The 23,154-nt window shown below is 33.3% G+C and overlaps 2 protein-coding genes across 2 annotated transcripts; both read left to right on the top strand.

The window, feature by feature from the left end:
* The first annotated feature begins 5,225 nt into the window (after window positions 1-5,225).
* LOC103567506 (olfactory receptor 4A47-like) lies at window positions 5,226-6,243 on the top strand. The gene has a single exon (XM_070566028.1). It carries the CDS (start codon window positions 5,244-5,246, stop codon window positions 6,171-6,173), a length of 930 nt encoding a protein of 309 aa, XP_070422129.1. The 5' UTR covers window positions 5,226-5,243; the 3' UTR covers window positions 6,174-6,243.
* Window positions 6,244-19,554: 13,311 nt separating this feature from the next.
* On the top strand, window positions 19,555-22,634 carry LOC139074347 (olfactory receptor 4A15-like). Its single transcript, XM_070563900.1, has one exon. It carries the CDS (start codon window positions 20,281-20,283, stop codon window positions 21,133-21,135), a length of 855 nt encoding a protein of 284 aa, XP_070420001.1. The 5' UTR covers window positions 19,555-20,280; the 3' UTR covers window positions 21,136-22,634.
* The last annotated feature ends 520 nt before the right edge of the window (window positions 22,635-23,154 follow it).

Genomic DNA, 23,154 nt, shown 5'->3' with positions numbered 1-23,154 from the left:
GTTTTCTAATCTACATTTCTAATCTACATTGCCTCCACTTTCTTGGGGCTGAGTCGTTTGTGCTTCTAATTTTCTCCTGACAAGTCCTTTTTGAGGAGTCAAGGTATTATTTTGTTATGAATCTGAGGCCAACAGAGCAGGCAACCAGAATATGAACTGACAAAATAAAGGGAGATACTTGTCTAGAGAAGATAGTATGAGATAGTGGTTAAGAGAAAGCACTACAGTCAGATTACCTGGGTTTGAATGCAACCTGGGAAAAGTTTTAAAATTCTACTCCACATATTCTACAACTGTAAAAACAGTAATGATAGTAATTATCTCATAGAGCCATTGGGCCAGATAGATGAGTTAATATTTGTTAAGTGCTTATAACAGTGCCTGACACATAGAAAACATTATAAAAGTGTTTTTAAAAGCAAAGATATGACCTTGATGAGTATGATTAATTACTCTTTTCTGAGATCACCAAACAACCCTAACCTATAATTAATTCAGCTCTAATTAAAGTCAGGATGAAGCTAAATGAAACCTTATATACCTATATCTATCTATCTATCATCTATCTGCATCTATCTCTCTATCTATCTACCTATCTCATCTATCTATATCATACGTATTCAAGCAAATATTACCTTAAGATGCTGAAGTATGCTGATTGGTAGAATGAAAATTACCTGGCCAAATTTACACTAAAATATAATAGGCTTTTCATAGCATCCAGGGCTAGGCACGGTTGCTCACCACTCAAATACAAATCTCTGTAGATTTATCCGGTACTACAGTTTACCATGTTGCCTATGTTTCAGTCCCAATGGCTTCATTTTTGCCCTAGGGTCTCAGCACTAGTTCTTTATTCCTAAAATGCTTGCCTTTCAGAGGTCTGCACGAGTGGCTCTTTGTCATTACTCAGTGTTCACTCCAACTGCCACCTTCTAAGAGAGGTCTTTCTTAATCATCCATGTAAAGCCATCCTCTTTCTCCTTCAGTTACTGTCTATCAAACAACCCTGTTAATTTTCTTCTCAGCATTTTTCACAATCTGATTCATCTGTTTTTTGTTTCTCTCTTCCAACTAATATATAAACTCCATAAAAATAGAAGCATTATTTGTTTTGTTCACTACTACATATCTAAGTATCTAGAACAGAGATTGACACAGAATAAATGCTTAATAAATATTTACTCAATAAATTACTATCATATCCATGTAATACTCTTGAGAATAAATGCATTTGTAAAAAGAAGCCTTCTTAACTGCAATGCTTCTGAAGTTGATGATCTTCTACCTTGCTGGTAAATTGAAATGGAGAATTTCAGATTAGTCTGGTGTATGTCAGAGTTCTCCCTTGAAGAGATAGAATCATATCTAGAGAGATTAATTAGAAGGTACTTACTACATGAAATTATAGCATAAAGAACTTTTGGAAGACCTAGAGTCACAGATTCTAGTCTGAGTGACAAGAAACAATTTGCATAAGCACCCCTGACAGGACTGTCAAGCTAAAGGACATGCTGTGTCTGCTGACACCGTAACCATGCTGGCACTGGCTAACTGCAAAGGTGCCATCACTGCTCTGACCTAGAACCACTCTGACTCTGTTGACTTCATACCAGAAGCCAGCCTCAGATAACTAATTTCTACTTTAAAGACTTGCACAGATGGTCCTGGTTGGTAGAACTAAAGTCACATGTCTGCACTCAATTGTCAAGGAGATCTGGAAAATGTAGTCCTTTGGATTTTATGTTGGGATTGTGGACACTACATCCTCTGGGACACTAACAAAATGTCTGGGTGCATTCAAAGTTTTTGGGCAGCCACACACCTTTGGTTTTCAGTACAGTTGCTGATGGAGGCTTGTGTAAAGTATTTTATTTTATCTGTTAGATAGTTGTCCCTGTTTCTGTTTGCAATACACATAAGAAATAAGGGAGTCATAAAGGACCACAAGTAAGTTAGTGAGTAGAAACATTATTGATACTATAGAGAGCTGTTGATATATTCACTTAAATTTTATTGAACACCTACTCTGTAAGCATTGTGCTTAGTGCTCAAGCAGAAACACAAATAACTGATATTTCTTAACCTTCCCTGTATAGTAAAGCATGTGATTTAGTAGCAATTTTAAAAAAGCTCTTCGATTTTAATTTTGAAATATTTCAGATGGAAAATTTCCCTAATTAAAAAAATATCTAAGTTATTTACTCCCACTTTAAAAGACTTGAAAAAATAAAATCCAGATTCCTTACTAAGCTCTGTACTGCCCTGAAGAGTATGGTTCCTCTTCATGTCTTCAATTCCAGTTTGTTTTCTCCTCTGCCTTCCCTATTACCTCCATGTATACTGACCTTTCAGTGTCTTGAACTTGCTAGGCTCCTTTTTTTTTTTTTTGAGGAAGATTAGCGCTGAGCTAACTACTGCCAATCCTCCTTTTGCTGAGGAAGACTGGCCCTGAGCTAACATCCATGCCCATCTTCCTCTACTTTATACGTGGGACGCCAACCACATCATGGCTTTTGCCAAGCGGTGCCATGTCTGCACCCGCGATCCGAACTGGCGAACCCCGGGCTGCGGAGAAGCGGAACACGCGAACTTAACCACTGCGCCACTGGGCCGCCCCGGCTACACTCTTTTCAACACTGAAACTACATGTAACAGTGCTTCCAGTGGAAGCAACTTCCTCTCCTTTGGGTCTCAGTTTAAACATAACATTTAGGAAAGAACTTCTCTGATGCCATTATCTGTAATAGAAGTCTCCTTCTTAGTTTCTGTCTCAGTACCTTGTTTGTTGCCATTAGCACTGATTAAGACTATAATTACTTTATTAAAAAGTCCTCTTATTTATCATCTGTCTCTCTATAAGAGTATAAGGTTGATGCAGGCGTGGTCTTTTATATGATTTTTTTCCCATGTTTTATTAGTTGCTGTGCCCTCTTTCATAGCAGAGTTCCTGATATAAAATTCGCGCTCTAATTTTTTTTAAATAAAAAATTGGATAGTTATTTTATCTAAATTGGTGATAAAATTTTTAATGTTTCTAGTCACGCTTCGAGACAGAATAAATTGAGTATTAAACAAAAGGAAGGAAACACTTGCTAGGACAAATGGGGACACTTGATAAATTAATCTTCACTAGAGCAAAATGACTCAGCTGATAATTTATTCTTGACCGGCCATAGTATCATAATTGTTCTCAGGCTATTTTTTTTCTCCATGTTGCATCTTTCTGATTCTAATTATGTGATTTGTCCTGGTCGTATGTTTACATATAGATGTACTTTTAAATGTTGTGGCAAATCCCAGTGAATTTAATTAAGGTAGAATTAGTCTTGGATATATTCCAATTCCAGGACTCAATGATAAATGTGGTTAGAAGGAATAAAATGACCAACGATCTTTGCCCCTGTTGGGAAGCAGAAGATATCCTCTTAAGAACTTGTATAAATTTTTCAGGAGGTGCATTGTTATATTTAAAGCATGACATAAAAGAAAGCACAAGAATGTCTCTCAAAATCTCAGGACAGACAGTCTGGCCAGACCAACATGATAGAATGAGAAGGGCTAAGCAATTGAATGGTGTTTTCCTATTTTGAAGTTCACAGGATAGAAGTTACTCAGGAAAAATTTCCCTGGGAAATGGTTAGTTGCTATCTTCTTGTGCAAACATAGGATTTGCTTGCCTTTTTGGTAAATTGTCCTAACGTGATAAATGTATTTTTCTATGTGTACCATGAAATTCCTATTAAATAATCTACAGTGCAAATAAAAATTATCTTCTAAATAAACAGTTGACTCCACAGAGAAAATGAACAGACAGCTGAATGAAACCAAATATATCCTCAAGTAATAATGCAACTTTTTGTCCTCTGTTGTCATACGGGATTAATGAAAAATTCCAGGTTCCTGTGAGTGAGTTAAAAAGTCTTCCTTCAGACTGTGAACAAGCCTCCACAAGGTAAGACTAACAGTAAATAGTGGCAACTGGGTTTCACAATTGTGTTAATTTCTTCATTCTGTAAGAAATTAAATCACTTTGAAATAAACAGATTCCAAGCCTAGTTTTATCACTTAAAAATGTGTGACCTTTGGGAAATTAATTAGATGTTCTGAGCCTCAATATCTTCAACTGGGAAATGGGGATTATAGTTCTTGTTACTGTAAATAGTAAATGTGATACATTAAATTGTGCGTATGTGATTGGAATCCACTGCAAGAGTTTTGAGCAGTGGAGTGATATAATCAGAGTGAGATTTAAAAGGGAATATTTGAGCTGCTTCAGGAGAATAAATTATTGGGGTCAGAGTTAATTTGGAGAGTCTTGGTAGGAGGTTATTGCTGTGGGCCAGGGAGGAAATGGGGGTTGGGAAATGATCAAATTTGTGATACACTGGAAAGTAGAGTCAACAGGATTTGTTAAGGTCTGAATAAGTAATTTGAGAGCACTAAAAGAGTGAAGGATGCTGTGAGATTTATTGTCTGAACAATAACATGAAGGTAGTACCATTTAATGAGATGAGGAACACCTATATGTATCATGGAAAATTAAAAATTTAGCTTTATAAATACCAAATTGACAGACAATTGGAGATGTCCAAAACTTGAGATGTAGCATGTATGTTTGAAAATTAGCAGAGAGAAGGAATAGAGATGCAAAATAGAAGTGCTTCTGCATTTATTGGTCACAGAAAAGTGATCTATCCATCTACAGACCTTAAGAAAGAGGTCTCAAGAGGTCTGAGACACTCCAGGTCAATGACTTTCCATTCACAATTTGATATACTCACTTTGAATATGCAAATTACCTTGAGAATCAGGTATTACGCATTTCTGCACCTTTTCATAGGATTCCCTTATCATCTTCTTTTGTTCTTTCACTTTTCCTGAAAAAACTCAGCTAAAGCATTGCTTCCTCTGGGAAGCCTTTTCTGATTCCAGTTTGATTGATATATCCCTGCATTGTGACACTTAGCATTGTGTGAATATTTTTATAAAGGCACTTATTATATTGACCTGGATTGTACTGATCTCTCATTATGCATCATATCACCAAGGGTAGGGGACTATGTTTTATTCAACTTAGTAACCAAAATGTGACACATCTGACACAAATAGATATTCTGTACACTTTCTTTTAATTGAATGGATAAATAAAAGATTAAACTTATAATGCATTTAAAAGTTTTCCCTCTTGTTTTATAGGTAAACTGCTTCTAATATCTGAAGTTGGCACCTGTAAAGACTAAATGGAAACTTGGAACAATGTGACTTACTTTATCCTCTTGGGCCTCACAGAGAATCCAAAGGAGCAGAAAGTTCTTTTTGTTTTGTTTTTACTCTTTTACATTTTGACCATGGTGGGCAACATGCTCATTATTGTGACTGTGACAGTCAGTAAGAACCTGGACTCCCCGATGTACATTTTCCTTGCAAGTCTCTCATTTATGGATGTCCTGTATTCCTCTTCCATTTCCCCCAGATTGATTTCAGACTTGTTCTTTGGAGAAAATACCATATCCTTCCAGTCTTGTATGGCCCAGCTCTTTACAGAGCACTTTTTAGGTGGATCAGAGATCTTTCTTCTGTTGGTGATGGCCTATGACCGCTATGTGGCCATCTGTAAGCCCTTGCATTATTTGGTTATCATGAGGCAGTGTGTGTGTATTGTGCTGCTGGCAGTGTGTTGGGTTGGAGGCTTTCTACACTCAGTAATTCAGCTTAGCAGTATTTATGGGCTCCCATTCTGTGGCCCCAATATCATTGATCACTTTATGTGTGATATGTATCCTTTATTGAAACTCGTCTGTACTGATACCTATGTCATTGGCCTCTTAGTGGTGGCTAATGGAGGACTGATCTGCACTGTTGTGTTTCTGCTCTTACTCTTCTCTTATGGTGTCATCTTGTACTCTCTAAAGAATCTTAGTCAGGAAGGGAGGCGGAAAGCCCTCCAGACCTGTGGTTCCCCCATCACTGTGGTTGTCTTCTTCTTTGTTCCCTGTATTTTCATGTATGCAAGACCTGCAGAGACCTTCCCCTTTGACAAATCATTGAGTGTGTTTTATACAGTAATAACCCCCATGCTGAACCCATTAATCTACACTCTGAGAAATTCAGAAATGACCAATGCTATGAAGAAGCTCTGGAAAAAAATAATTATGTCAACTAGTAAGTAAGTTCATCATCCATCATGAAGAAAGTAATTTGGCATTAAACCCATCTCTTTTGAGTGTAAAAGTCTTCATAAATCTGATGCAAACTTTCTTTTTCTTCAAAGGATTTATGATAATTATAAGTCAAGGATAAACTGTGTTTGTGCTATTAATAGCAATTTCTCTACTGGGTGTAAGTTCTACAATATCTTATTTATTATTTTACCTAGAAAGGTGAAATGCATGGACAGTAGGGAGCCAAGAAGTAATATGTAATGAATTAATCAATGAAATTTTTATAGTGTTACACTAATTTTTAATTAATTTCTGTATATTTTTATTACTTTATTTTTCATTCTTAGCCCTATTTTTAGTCATATTCTTGTCTTTTATCTTCATTATTTTCATTGTACTAGTTAGGATATTCAATGATTTATAGAGTATTTTCTTTATTCAGTTTCATTTGTGTTACATATGAGCTCTTTAGTGTAATATTTTACCTTTTTAAATAAAAGTTTGCACGTATAATAGATGATAATAAATATTAAAAATAGAATCCTTAGTAAGTGGTAATAGTGTAGAATAAACCTCCTACTCATCCTTCACCAAAGTCTCCCAGTTCTTCCAGATGCAATCACTACAGTCTGTAAGATTCTGCAATTAATAATCTTTGCAAATATAAGCACATTTCATATATGTATTTGTGTTTATATCTGCGTATAAATTTTGCATTTTACTACTCAGCCTCCTGAAGATCTTTCCACATCAGTCTATATAGATTGAAATCATTCTCAGTTTCCTCATATTGCTTAATGCTCCTTTATCAAGATACACTAAAATTAATTTATCCAGTCCTCTTCATGTTTCGCCCAATCTTTTTCTATGACAAATTATTCTGCAGTGAAGTCTTTATGAAATTGTGTAAGTACGAGTTCATAGAAATGGAATTGCTGAGTCAATTGGTATGTGTATTTAAATTGTTGATGTTCACAGTTATTGCCAAAATGCCATCCATGAGCTTGTACTAAATTATGCTACTGCCCTCAGTCTGTAAAATGCTGTTTGACCACATTCTCAACAATCAGTGCTTGATAAACATTTATGGTATTTGACAGTCTGATTAAAGAAATTATGTTTCAATTATATGCCTTAATTTATAGTTAATAGATACAGGTGAATTTGAGCATCTATTCACGTTTGAAATGATTTGTATTTCTTTTTTGTGAATTGCCTATTAATGAATTTTACCTGTTTTACTTGATTGCTGATCTTTTCCATACTGATTTTTATGATTGAATTATATACTAAGAAAATTAACCTTTTTACCATTGTGTGTGTAATTATTATTTTTCCAGCTCATGATTTATTTTCCATGTTTTTATACTGTGAAGAATATTTTTGGCCATGTAGAAATAGATTTATATTTACATAATCAAATCTTTCAGTATATTCTTTGGGCTTTCTGTCTTTTAGAAAGACTTTATTTCAGTATTATCAAAATATTCTTCAATTTTTTCAATATTTAATTGTTTTCATTTTTGTAGTTTCATATTTTATGTTTAAATTTTTGATCTATCTTCACTTTATTTTGATGTAAGGAGTTAATTAAGATTAAATTTTAATTGTTTTTCTAGATGGCTATTTTCCTAGATGCATAATTAATTTTCCCCACTGCTTTGATTTCCCAACTTTGTATTCTAAAATAGGGCACATGTTTGGTTCGAATTCAGGGCTCTATTGTCTTCCATTGCTCTCTTTAATCCTGTGCTATTTAACACAGGATGCAACTGAATTTGATTTATAGTACACTTTGACATCTGAGAAGCTTAGCATTCTTTCATTACTATTCCTTATCAGAACTGTGTCTATTCTTGCATACTAATGTTTTAAAATTGAATTTCAATATGTTAGTCTAGTGAAAACTAAGTTTAGTTAGTATTTTCAATAAGATTTGATTTAGAAAGAGTTTATATCTTTAAAGAATTGAGAATTCTTATCCACAAACTGAGTGAATCTTTTCACTTAGCAAGTTTCCTTTTATGTTCATATGGATCTACTATGGTTCTTTGCAAATTTAGTATTTTTGAGATTGTTTCTTATTGTGCTGTTATAATTAGGACCTTACCTTCTGTTATATTTTCTGAATATCTATTTCAATGTAGGAAATCTGTTTTTTTAAATTTTTCAGTAAGATATAATCTTCACATTGCATCATTTATCCTCTTGTAGTCTAACTTCTGCAAGTTTTGACAAATACGGACAGTTTGTGTAACCACCATCACAATCACTATACAGAATGTTTCATCACTAAGAATACTTCCTCATGTACCTTAGTAGTCATCTTCTCCCCTCCTCTCCAAATCCTGGCAAAAACTGATCCATTCCTCTCCTTATAGTTTTGTCTTTTCCAAAGTGTCATATAAATTGAATCATACAATATGTAGTCTTTTTGTCTCCCAGATTTATTGAGATATAATTGACAAGTTAAAATTGTATATATTTAAGATATACAAATGTGATGATTTGAGATATAAATATATATATATATATATATATACACACAGTGAAATGATTACCACAATCAAGCTAATTAACACATCCATTATCTCATCTTATTACCATTTCTTTTGATAAGACCACTTAAAATCTACTCTCCTAGCAAATTTCAAGGATACAATATGGTGTTATTAACTATAGTCCCCAAGCCGTATATTAGACTCCCAGGAATTATTTATCTTATAACTGGAACTTTGTACCCTTTGAGAAATATCTCCCACTCCCCCACACCGAGTCCCTAGTAATCAACATTTTATTCCCTGCTTCTATGAGTATGACTTTTTTAGATTCCACATATAAGTGAGATCATACATATTTTTCTTTTTGTATCTAACTTATTTCCCTTAAGGTCCTCTAGGTTAATCCATGTCCCCAAAGGCAGAATTTCTTTCATTTTTATGGCTTCATAATATTTCATTGTTTATAGGTGCCCCATTTCTTGGGCAAAGAAATGGGGCACATATAAATCTAATGAACACTTAGGTTGTTTTCATATCTTGGATATTGTGAACAATGTTTCAGTGAATGTGGGAGTGCAGATATCTCTTTGAGATACTGATATCATTTCCTTTGGATATATAGCCAGAAATGGGATTGCTGGATCACGTGGTAGTTCTAATTATTTTAGGTACTGTTTTCCGTAGTGGTCACACCAATTTATGTTACCACCAACAGTGTACAACAGTTCCAACATTTCTATATCCTTGCCAACATTTCTCTGTTTCAAGGGCATTAATTTCAATTATGAAGACTCTGCCCTCATGATCTAATCATTTCCCAAAGGCTTCTCCTCCTAATTCCATCATTGGACATTAGGATTTCAACATATGAATGTTGGGGGACACAAACATTCAAACCATAGCAAGTGTTCAATTTTACTCTTTTGCATATGGATATCCAGTTTTCCCAATAGAATGAAGAGATTTTCCTTTCCTCCTAGTGCGTTCTTTGTCCCCTTTTCAATGATCAGTTGACTGTATATGCATGAGTTTATTTCCGAGCTTTCTATTCTGTTCCATTGGACTATGTATCTCTTTTTATGCTGGTACCATACTGTTTTGGTTACTATAGTTTTGTATTATATTTTTAAATTAGAAGGTATGGTGTCTCCAGCTTTGTTCTTCTTTCTCAAGATTGTTTTGGCTATTTTGGATTTATTGTCCGTAAATTTTATGACTTTTTTTTCTACCATTTCTGTGAAAAATGACACTGGGATTTTGATAGGGATTGCATTGAATCTGTAGATTGGTTTGGATAGTATGAACATTTTAACAACATATATTCTTTCAATATGTGAACACAGGATATCTTTAATTTATTTGAATCTTTGATTCTTTCATCAGTGTTATATAATTTTCAGTGTACAAATCTTTCACCTCCTTGGTTAAATTTATTCCTAAATAATTTATTGTTTTTGTACTATTGCAAATGAGATTATTTTTTAATTTTGTTTTTGGATAGTTCACTATTAGTATAAATAATATACTAATTTGTTTATTTGTTGAATTCATTAGTTTGTTTATTAGTTATAACAGTTTTTGATGGAGTCTTTAGGGTTTTCTATATATAAGATCACGTCCAGTATGTAGTATATTAAATCTGGCTTCTTTCTCTTAGTATAAGCATGTGAGATTTATGCATATCATTGTGTTCATCAATAGTTCATTTTTATTGCTGAGTAGTATTCTCTTTTATAGAAGTATCATTTTTCGGTTAAGACATATTTTGATTTTTTTTCCAGATATTTCAATTTATAAACAAAACTATTATAAATATTCATGAATAGATCTTTGTGGGAACATAAGTTCTCATTACACTTGGATAAATACCTGGGAGTGGAAGAGCTGGGTTTTATGGCAAGTGTATGTTTGATATTATAAAACACTTTCAAACTGTTTTCCGAAGTATAGCATATGGTTTTCCTACTAGCAATAAATGATATTTTTAGGTTTTCTCCACCTTTTTCAGAACTTGGTATTGTCAAGATTTTTATTTTAGCCATTCTATTAAGCCAGTAGTGATATCTTGTTGTAATTTTAATTTGCATTTCCTGAATGGCTAATGAGGTTGATCATTTTCATGAGCTGTTTTTTGCTATTTATATATCTTCCTTGGTGAAATTTCTGTTCAATTCTTTTGACTATTTTATACTGAGTTGTTTATTATTACTGAAAGTTGAGTGTACTTTATATATTCTGAAAACGAGTCCTTTATCAGATATGTGATTTGCAAATATTTTCTCCCAGTCTGTGGCTTGTCTTTCCATTTTCTTTAAAATACCCTCTGAAGAGCAGAATTTCTCAGTCTTAATAGAATCCAATTTACCCTTTTTTTTCTTGTATTGATCATGCTTTTTTTGTTATGTGTAAGACATTTTTGCCTAACTCAGGGTCATAAAGATTTTCTCTGATGTTCCTTTTTAGAAGTTTTATATCTTTAGGTTTAACATTTAGCTCTATGAGCCATTTTGGGTTAACTTTTGTTTATGGCTTGAGATATTGATCAAAGTTCACTTTTTTGCAAATAGATATCCAATTATTGCAGCACCATTTAGTGAAAAGATGACAATTTCTACAATGAATTACCTCTAGTACTTGTCATAAGTCATCAAATGTGTGGGTCTATTTCTAGACTATCTATTCTATTTCATTGATCTACATGTGTAACTTTTTTACAATACTATATATTAAGTTTAGAAAGCAGTAGTGTGAGTCCTTCAACTTTGTTCTTTTCAAAATTATTTTGGCTATTCTAGTTATTTTGCCTTCCCATATACATTTTTGAATCAGCTTGTGAATTTTGACAAAAAAAATTATAGTGGGATTTTGTTTAGAATTGCATTGAATCTATAGCTTATATAGGAGATATGAATTTTTAATAATAATGTCTCCCAATTCATGACTACAGTATATGTCTCCATGTATTTCATTTTCGTTTCATTTTTAATCAGTATTTTGTAGTTGCATCACACTATAGCACATATTTATAAAGGATTCACAATTTTTGTTATTAATTTAAATGGTACATTTAAAAATTAAAATTTCAAGTTGTTCTTTGTTAGTGTATAGATATATGATTAATTTTTGACGATGTATCCTATGACATTACTAAACTCCCTTATTAGTTCTAGCAGCTGTTTTTGTATTCTTTGAGATTTTCTAGGTATGTGACTATTTTGTCTGTGAATAAGGACATTTTTATTCCATTCTTTCCAATAAAATACATTTTATTTCTTTTTCTTGCCTTATTGCTTCAGTTGAGACCTACATCTGGTGTTGAACATGAGTGGTGAGGGAGGCCATCTTTTCCTTGGTCATGATCTTAGGCTGAAAGCATTTGGGTTGTCATTAACTATGATGTTAGTTATAGGGTTTCGGAGATGCCTGGTATCATATTAGGGGGTTATCTTCTATGCTTAATCTGCCAAGTGTTTTTATCTTAACTAGAAGTTGAATTTTGTCTCAGTATTTTTTGCATCTATTGAGATGATCATATGATTTTAATTTCTTAGTCTGTTGATATGTTGAATTACATACATTGATTTTCACATATTGAATCAGCCTTGCATTCCCAGGATAAATCTCACTTGATCATCATGTATAATTTTGATTTGCTAGAATTTTGTAGAATATTTTTGCACCTATATTCATGAAAGAATCTGCACTTTTAAGCTGTTTATCTAGTTTTGGTGTCAAGGTAACTCTGTCCTCGTAAACTGATTTGGGAAGTTTTTCATACTCCTCTGTATTTTGGAAGAATTTCTATAGAATTGATATTATTTCTTCCTTAAGTATTAGTAGAATTCCTGAATGAAGTTATCTACCTTTGCATTTTACTTTGTTGAAAGGATTTTTTTCTATAAATTCAAGTAATTTCATAGCAAAAGGGATATTCATGTTATCTCTTTCTTTTTGAGTGGGCTTTTGCAGCTTGTCTGCTACAAAGAATCTTCTCTTTAAGTTGTCACATTTATGAGCATAGAGCTGTCTGTTGTATTTCCTTATTATCCTTTTAATATCTGTAGGTTTCTATTATGTTCTCTTTTTCATTCCGATGTTTATAACTTGTGTGTTTTCTCTTTTTCATTCTGATATTTGTAACTTGTGTGTTTTCTCTTTTTATTTCTAGATTAGTCTGGCTAGAAGTTTATCAATTTTATTGATTTTTTTAACAAATTGTTTCTTCGTATCATTTGTTTTTCTCTGTCCTTTTTCTGTTTTCAATTTCATTGATTTGTGCTCTATTATTTCTTTCCTGTTCCTTGCTTGGATTTAATTTGTTCTTTTTTCTTTTATTTTTTAGGTAGGTACTTAGATAATTGATGTGAGATGTTTCTTCTTTTCTAATTATACATTTAATACTAATTTACATCTAAGGACTGTGTAATGGTCCTTTACATATAAAGACTGTTTTAGCTGTAACCCATGAATTTTTAAAGGCTTTTTTAAAAAAATAATTAATCTAAAATATTTTTGAATTTCAGTTTTGATTTCTTCTTTGGTCCTGGGTTATTTATAAGTTTGTGTTTAATTTCCAAATATTTGATGATTTTTCCTAAATATTTACTGTTATTGATTTCTAGTTTAATTTCGTTAATATCTAAGAGTATATTATGTATGATTTGAATCGTTTTGCATTTGTTATTGTATTTTTTATGGCCCAGAACATAGTTTATCTTGGTGAATATTCCATGTTCACTTGAAAAGAATGTATGTTCTACTGGTCACTTAATTTCCAAATATTTGGGAGATTTTATGGATTTTTTCATTATTATTTTGAATTTATTTTCTTTTTTGCTAAGGAATATGGTATGTATGATCAAAATTCTTAAGAATTCATCATTTCTTAGTCCCAATATGGTTTATTTTGGTGAATGGCGAATATTGTATATGCACTTGGAGAAAATGTATATTCTGTTGTTTTTGTCATTAAGGTCAGGTTGGTTAATAGTGCTATTCAGTGTTATCTATCTCCTTACTGATTATCTGTCTACATTTATATTGACTAATGGGAGAAATGAGTTGAATTCATCAATTAAAATTGTGGGTTTACTTTGATTTTATTTCTATTATTTTCTGCTGCATGAATTTTGAATTTCTCTTGTTAGAGGAACACGCATTTAATATTGGTATGTGTTCTTGGTGAATTAACTCCTTTTTCATTATGTTATAGTTCTGTTTATTCCTGGTAATATTTATTTTTCTGAAGTCAGCTTTATCAGCATATTTACTTTTACTTTAAAAGTATTTAATATTTAATAATTTGTATTTAATAAAATAATTTAATTTAAATAATTTAATAAAATAATTAATATTTAATAAAAGTATTTAATATTTAAATAAATATCAGCATATTTATTTACTCCACCTCACTTTTGATCAGTGTTTACATAGTATATGGTTGTGTATTCCTTTACTTTGGCATATCTATCTCTTTCCATTTCAACTGATTTTTTGTAGACAGTAAGCATATTGGGTCTCGTTTTCTATCCAATCTGACAATCTTTGCCTTTTACTTATTGTGTTTAGACCATTTTTTCTTCTTCTCCTTCTTTTTTTTTTTTTTTGAGGAAGATTAGCCCTGAGGCAACTGCTGCCAATCCTCCTCTTTTTGCTGAGGAAGACTGGTCCTGAGCTAACATCCATGCCCGTCTTCCTCTACATGATGTGTTGGACGCCTACCACAGCATGGCTTGCCAGGCGGTGCCATGTCCGCACCCAGGATCGGAACCGGCAAACCCCAGACCACTGATGCAGAGTGTGCGAACTTAAACACTGCGCTGCCGGCCGACCCCTAGACCATTTTTATTTAATAAAATTGTTGATTTCATTGTCTCAAAGTGGTGTCTTTACTCTTGGTTGTTTTAACATTGTGCGACCAAGATCCAGTCATTGTATTTGTTTGGTATTCTCTCAGGTGACTTTTATTTTCTCATATCCACTCTCTCATTTTAATCTATTTTAGTGATTTAAGCTATCTGTTTTTCAATCCCCAAATGGTCCATTTAATGGTCATTTTAAAGCTATTGATTTGTTAGAGAGACCGGGTCACTTTTCTTATAGAATATTCAAAAGTTTAAAATTGTTTGAGTTCAAATTCAAGTATTGTTTAAGTCATTCCTTACTTTTTGGTACTTACTATGAGCTAATGGTAGCTAGAACTAAAGGCTCGAAGGGATTCAAGCTCAACTTTTTTAAAAAGAATTCTTCATTGCTGGGGTGAGTACTTCCTATTACATCATAGTAGAAGGTATATGTTGATGCTAGGTTTGAAGTGCAGGTTCTGGTTGCATCAGTCTTTTTTCTTCATTTTAAAGTTTTCCATTAACCTTAACCCAATAGTTTCAGTATCCACTGGTTATATTGCTTATATCTATTATGTCATTAGGGGTTTTAAAATGGTGATATTGTAATTCTAATATTTCTTCTATTAACTGGATTTCTTATTTAAAAAAGGAGTTTCCCTCACTTTTCACACCCTTCCCTGAAAGAAAGTTCATGCAAGAAAGACAAGCTGAATCTTTTTTTTTTAAAGATTTTCACCTGAGCTGACGTCTGTTGCCAATCTTCTTCTTTTTTTCCCTTCTTCTCCCCAAAGCCTCCAGCCAGTACATAGTTATATGTTCTAGTTGTAGGTCCTTCTGGCTCTGCTTTGTGGGATGCAGCCTCAGCATGGCTTGATGAGCAGTGCTGGGTCTGCACCCAGTGCCCAGGATCTGAATTGGTGAAATCCTGGGCCACAGTGTGAACTTGACCACTCGGCCATGTGGCCAGCCCCAAGATGCATTCTTAATTATTTCACTTTATTTAACAAACTTCACAGTAATAATTTGGTGCCCTAGTAATTCCAGTTGTGACCAATGAGTTTAGTATCTCATCTATTGGCTATAGTTTAATTCATTGCACTTCTTACTCTTTTTACTGGACAGTTGATTCACCTTAGTTTAGTGAGAAGCCTTTCAAATGCGTCCTCTGTCTTTTTGGTATGGCTACGTTAGTGTCTGAGAGCTTCTTTGTTTTCTTATACTACTAGATATCCAAGCCTCATCTTTCACATTTCTGCACTGTGACTGGAATGAACCATTTTTCTGAAGAGCCCTGTTTCCTTATGCTGATGAATCATTTTTAGAGATTATAACCTGAGTATCGGTTTTCATATTGCTCCTCCATTTTATTAGTTCTAGGCATTTTCAGTGAGTAAGACTAGAAATAAATATTATTGGAGAGAATATAAAATGACTCTTCTTATTGATATTTTTAATTCACAGTTTTTATTAATTTATTTGATATCCAATATGACAAATCTTAGTTCATTAATCTATTTCAATTTTACCTATTTATTTTATCCTACAGAATACCTATTTTAAAGTAACAATGCTGCTACTACTAAAATATAACTGCTACTCATTGCAGTTTAAGATTTCTTTGCAGTTTTTTTGTCTGTAGAATATACGATCATATTTTTTGTTTGACCTATTTTCACGAAATATAGATACATTTTTAACCATTCAATAATCATTGTACTTGGAAGGTTAATTAAGTCCAAGATGGGGAAATAGGAACCAGATTTACCCTCCTGCTTAAAACAAGCAAACAAAACAGAAAAAATATATGAAATAATAGTTTTCAGGATGCTAGATGTCAGAAACAATTGATAGTAATAACTGAGAAATGGGAAGTGAAGAAGCTGAGCCCTAGAATTGTCCCAGTTTATTGCCTTTAAAAAGTTTCCATGTCATGGTGCAGAGAGGGATACCTGAGAAGACCGTGGTAGACTCCTTGAGTTGAGAAGATGCAGCTGAGAGTGTGAAGAGATCAAGGCACCGAGGCAGACCAAGGCAGCTAGAATTCTGAGGGTAGAATACGAAAGAGAATAGAGCTGGAGAGAGAGAGTGACAGAGAGAGTATACTGGAGAACTGCAGAGGCTCTCCCTCAGTTATTCATCAGTGTACAGCTCAGTGCATGCATTTGAGGAAACTACTTGAGGCTGGGGGCAGATTTATTTAGATGGATTAGAGAGAAGAGTGCCAGGGCTTTGAATTCAGTACTTGACTACTTAGGGAGATCTTGCTTCAGTAGTGGGACATAATTAGCCCTAGACGGAGCACTACTCCAGACCTGCCTAATAAACCATAACAGCAAGCATTAAAAAAAAAAAAAATACAGAAAGAAGACATCCAAAACAATCAAACTACATATTGTATTCAGAATTTTGAGTGTATATTAATGTGAGATATTGATCTGATTATTTTCTTGCGATGCCCTTGTTTCATTCTGGTATCAGGGTTATGCTGAGCATATAAAATGAGTTAAGAAGTATTTTAATTTCTCTTGTCCCTGAAAATGTCTAAGTAAGGTTGGTACTATTTCTTGATTAACTGTTATATAGAGTTCATTAGTGAAACTATATGGGAATGGAATTCTGTTTGGGGAGGGGAAGAATTTTAAAGAATTAATTTAGGTAACAAGCATAAAATTGTTCCAGCTTTTAAATATTTTACTGTATATGTTTAGAAAGTTGTATTTTTCAAAGCAGTGGTCCATTTTCTCGTAGTTGACAAGTATATTGTCACAAATTCATTTATAATATCCTTTTGTTATCTTTTTGAGATCTGTAGAATCTTCAGTGATGACACTCTCTTTATTCTTGATTCTGATAATTTGTTTTTTCTCTTATCTTTCCTTAATCCATTTTGCTACGCACTTATCCATTTTATTAATTTTTCAAAGAATCAATTCCTAGGCTTATATATTTCATCTATTTTTCAATTAATTTCCATTTCATTGATTTCTGTCTTCTATTTCCTATTTCCATTCTACAGTGTTCTCTGGGTTTATTTTATTTTTCCTTTTCCAGCTTCTTGAGATAGAAACAGTTCATTTCTTACATTTATTGTTTTCTAATACTTGCACTTAAGGCTATAAATTTCTCTCTAAGCACTCCTTTAGCTGCATCTAGTAAATATATATATAATCTTTCATATATATTTCACCCATATCTTTCATATCTGCTCTATATGCATATGGTATATCATTAACTTTCTGCTGAACATTTATTTTTAAAAATGATCTTATTTAATTTATACTGTGTTGCTTAATTCATAAATAATTGGGAAATGTTATATTTTTCTTATCAATTTCTAATTGAATTACATTATTCTAAGATATATATTCTGTATTATTTAACTCTGTTGGAATGCATCACAACTTTTTTATGGCCTAGGGTATTGTCTATTTTGGTGAAAGTTCTTGGGTGCTTTGAGATAAATGGAATAGTCCCACAACTGTGTTCTGTTTCCTCACTCCCACACTAACACAGATTCTACCAACTTGCCTGTCTGAAACTATGTGAAAAACTTTATCTTCATTTGAAATAAGTTTTAAATGACTTGTTCTGAAATCCATGTTCATCACCATCTGGAAGTCAGTTCAGATGTCATCTGCGAAGATACAGTTTAAGCTGAAATAAGTTTGCCAGTTTTGAAGGTTATGATTAAACAAGAGAGTTTTTAGGTATTCCACTTCTGCCCAGACTGTACTTTTCCCTTTTGGTGGTTTGACCTCAAGTTGTTCTTTTTATGATTTGCCCCCCATCAGAAGACATCGTTCTGAAAGTCCTCTTCTACGTGGTGATTATGCTGATGGCATCTCTGGAGATGCAGAGTCTACCTTCAAAATCATGATTAAAGTCCCAGTGAATTTAATTAGAGAGGAATCTTCCCTGGAGATGCACCAGCTGAAGGACTCAATAATACGCACTGTGGTTCAAACGTAGACAAAGTGCGTACAGACCTTTGCCCTTACCTCAGAAATGTTTGCCTGTTTCAATATTCACAGGACTGGCTTTTTCAGGAATTGAAATGATGGATGCAGAACATAGTAAAGTATGTATATAAAATTACTCTCCATCCTTCAGGCAAGCCAAATTCAGTGATGCTGTTTGAAGACAGGCCAGTATACCTGATTGAGAATCAAAATGTTGTTAAGGCTATTTCACTTTTATTGGTGTAAAATGCAAACTAAAAAACATTTATCTCAACAATTCCAAATTTTCTCTCCCACAAAGTTATTTTTTAACGTGAAAATATTGATTTACTATTTGTCTATTATTAGGACAAATTCTGCTGACAATGAAGTTTTGATCTCTTTGTTCACAATCAAGATTCAGACTTCTTTAGGTTACAGACACTCATACTCATTTTGAAAATCCCAGCAATTTGTTAGGTAACATTTTTCTGAAAGACTGAAAGGAATCAGACTACCTGCAGGCATGGACAGAGTTGGTTACATGGAAACAGGTCAAAGTCCAGTGACGGTGCATGTGTTATTTTGCTCTCTGTGTTCACAGAAATGGCAGCAGTGCGTGAAGGACAAGGGGGAAGGCAGCACAACATGGAACCTAGGTGTAATGACTGTCTCATTATGCAGGTAACCCAGAAAGTATATTTATGCATAAGATTTTGAACTAGGCTTTACATTTACAAGAGTGCTTTAGTGGTATGGGAATTCACAGACTTAAAAGTTCTCCTTTGTAGTTCTGATAATCAGCAATATTAAGGATCCTTTGTGATCGCTAAAATATATGGAGGTTGATTCAATTGTAATACTCTTTTGCATATTTTCATATGAAAAAGTTTTAAAATAAATTTACCTCCTCTTACATCAGTATTTTTCAAAAATAATTTCAAGTGTGACTATTTAGGGATGTTATAATGGGCAGATATTTCTAAATCTCATGATAGTTTCAACTGATATGTTCTCTAAATGTCGTTTGTTAATCTGTCAAAATTAGAGGATGATGTAGCATGTTACTTCAATTCCTGTTTTTCTGTTCACAGGTGAGCTTCAGCATTTATCATATATTTGTTGACCATTTGTATGTACTCTTCATTCAATGTCTTGTTTATATGATTTGCCCACCTTGCAGTTGGTTTGTTTTTCTTTTGTTTGTTAATTGCTTAGAACTCTGTCTGTGTTGATGTTAACTCTATATATGCCCTCTAAAATGTAAATTTTTTCCGCAAACTACTTTTGTCTATTGATATTATGGTATCTTTTCTTAAATCCTTAAAATTTTTTGAAATCTTCAAATATGTCTATTTGGGATTTCAATTATTAGTTAAGAAGATTCTTCTAAGCTTAGAATGTAGAAAGACAGCTCCTTTATTAACTGGATGATAAATGTAAGTTAAATCTTGCTTTAGTTTTTAATTAAACCTTTAATTTATTTTTATTTTATTTTTCTGTAAGATATTAGCCATATGTACAATTTTATTAACTTCCAGATGGAAAGCTAGTTGTGGCAACCCATTTATATAATAATGTATCTTTTCCCCACGTAAGTCTCTAATTACTTGTCTCTCCATTAGTCTGCAAGATTACTGAGGTTAGGGACTATTTTTTAAGCAGCCTTGTAATCTTATAATCTCTGAATGTACTGGAACATGATAAGTCATAATGCCTATTTGTTGAGTGAATAAACAAATCACCTTAAGATTTTAGGAAGCCACTAGTAATAATCCCATTTACAGGTAGGTTTGTTCTGAACTCTGAAATAAGATGTAGAGAAGAACCTATGGAACAAAGGAGCAATGTGACTGAGTTTGTCCTCTTGGGGCTCACTCAGAGCCCCCAGGGTCAGAAAATATTATTTGTAGTCAGCCCAACCCTAGATGCCCCTATGTACTTCTTTCTTGGCTACTTATCATTTATGGATACTGTTTATTCTACTACAGTCATCCCAAATATGATTATAGACTTACTCTATGAGAAGAAAACTATTTCCTTCCAAGCTTGCATGAGCCAGCTTTTTATATGGCACTTATCTGGTGGTGCTGAGATTTTACTCCTGGTGGTCATGGCCTATGACCGCTATGTGGCCATCTGCAAACCCTTGCATTATTTGACAATCATGAATCAACGGATGCGTGTTCTGCTGCTTCTGTTGGCCTGGGCTGGAGCTTTTTTGCATGCTATAGTTAAACTTCTCTTGGTTTATAACCTGCCCTTCTGTGGCCCCAAGGTCATCGACCACTTCATCTGTGACATGTACCCCTTATTAAAACTTGCCTGCACTGACACCTACATTGTTGGTCTCACTGTGGTTGCCAATGATGGGGCAATCTGTGTGGTCACTTTTATGCTCATACTCATATCCTATGGGGTCATTCTGCACTCCCTGAAGAATCTTACTCAGGAAGGGAGGTGCAAAGCCTTATCCACCTGTGGCTCCCACATCACTGTGGTGGTCCTCTTCTTTGTTCCCTGTATTTTTGTGTATGTGAGACCTCCTTCTACCTCACCCATTGATAAATGCTTGACTGTGTTTTATGCTATCATCACCCCTATGTTGAACCCCTTAATCTACACTCTGAGAAATGCAGAGATGAAAAATGCCATGAAAAAGATCTGGACAAGAAAAAGAAAATGAGCCAGCAGAGAAATGTACTACATCTTTTCAATGAAGAATTGCTCCTTCCAGGAAAGTCATGTGTGATTATTTAACTGTAGTAAATTTCTCCTCATATTTAATAACTTGGGCATGATGATAAACATGTATTACCTAAATATAGCCCATGATCAAGATACATTTTTTAAGATTTTCATAATTTATTAGGAAAATGTATTTCAGTTTTAGTTTGTAAAATGTCTCTGCTGAGACTATAGCTTTATGTTTTATGTTATGAGTTATGCTACAGTTCATGATGTAAATTAATTAGTCAATAGAAGATTTTCTCTTGTTTCTCTTTTAAATAATGTAACCTTTTTCAGAATTAATAGTGCTTATTACAAATTTCATAAATATAAAATAAAATATATAACAAAAACCTTGTCTCACTCCTCTCCACACAGACAGCTCATATTAATATTTAAAATATATCTTATGTTTGTATCTATGAGATACTTTAAATATGTAATTTTGTTCATAGTTCTTAGTACAGTAAGGTTGAAGAGGAATGATGCTTGGGAGTTCTAATATTAATCATAAGGAGGCTAAGTATATAAAAACATTTGAACGAACAAGATAGAGATGCAGAAAAATAAATCTTGTGTATTGTTCTGATCGGGAAATCATAGTGTATCCTCAAGTGGAACGACTTTGTTTGGTGTTAAATTTTAAATTTTCGTAAAGATAATCCATTAATCTTCCCAGATAGTTTATAATATCTGATCACACCTCTGCTATTTTTCAATATCCCCATCTCCTTTTTTTGCTTATAGCGTTCCACAGCCTTCTATGGTGACCCAGGCCCTACCTTTCATATGTAAAGTTAGCATAACCTATAATCCATGAGCTTCAAATATGCAATACAGAACTCTACACCAGATATTTCAGGTGATATTATTAAAAAAGATGCTGACAATATATGCTATTCTTTCTTCTCTTATTAATGGAATGTAGATTATTAGGTAATATAGAAGCCAGAATATATTGGTTTACTTGACAGAGACCTCAATCATAAAATCTTCTCTCTCTCTCTGAATGAGGCTTTAAAGAAAATATTATCATGGACATGGCAAAAAGATGGCTGTCTGTGAACTAGAAAGTGGGTCCTCACTAGACATGGGATCAGCCAGCACCTTGATCTTGGACTTCCGAGCCTCCAGAACTGTGAAAAATAAATGTTTGTTGTTTAAGCCACCCAGTCTATGGTATTCTGAAATAGCAACCCAAATGAACTACGACAGACGTTTAGTTAATTTTCAAATTTGTATTGTTGTTTCAATTGATGAGATTAAAATCTTTATTAATTGCCTATGTTCACTGGTCTATAAGCTTCCTGAAGTCAGGGAAAGTTACTTAGTTGTCTCTCTTTCTTGCATAATGTCTTGGATATAGAACACACTCCATAAACTTTGTCTTTACTTGTATCCTTGAATTCTTGTTCTATGGGAATGAGAAATTTTACTGATGAATTTTGATGAACTCTTTCTACATTAAATATATATATTTGCTAAAAAATTTGCTGTTCTTTGATATTTGCTAAAAATATTAACCTTATGTTATTTATGCTATAATTATGGATATTTTATATAAAGATTTTATATTTTAATATTCTTTTATTTTTTGACTTCTTCTATCACTGTTAGCACTTTAATATTTATAAAATCACTGAAGAAAATGGAATTTTCCAAGTCTGGCCTCATGGCTGAGTGGTTAAGTTCCCACACTCCACTTTGGCGGCCCAGGGTTTCACCGCTTATCAGTGCCGTGCTGCGGTGGCGTCCCACATGCCACAACTAGAAGAACTCACAACTAAAAATACACAACTATCTACCAGGGGACTTTGGGGAGAAAAAGAAAAAATAAAACCTTTAAATTGTTGTTTGTAATAACTTTTCAAAAAACTTTTTTAACCCGTCTGGAATTTAATTTTGTTTATGATTAAGAAATATCTAAGCATATTTTCCTGAAACAGGTAAAACAATCTGCCAACATTATTGTTAA

This window comes from Equus przewalskii, chromosome 11, assembly GCF_037783145.1.
Source record: "Equus przewalskii isolate Varuska chromosome 11, EquPr2, whole genome shotgun sequence".
Classification (NCBI taxonomy): Eukaryota; Metazoa; Chordata; class Mammalia; order Perissodactyla; family Equidae; genus Equus; species Equus przewalskii.
This window is presented reverse-complemented; position numbering and strand designations above follow the sequence as displayed.

Coding starts and splice junctions, on each gene's coding strand:
- LOC103567506 (XM_070566028.1), top strand. CDS start 5,244: ATGGAAACTTGGAACAATGTGACTTACTTTATCCTCTTGGGCCTCACA.
- LOC139074347 (XM_070563900.1), top strand. CDS start 20,281: ATGGAACAAAGGAGCAATGTGACTGAGTTTGTCCTCTTGGGGCTCACT.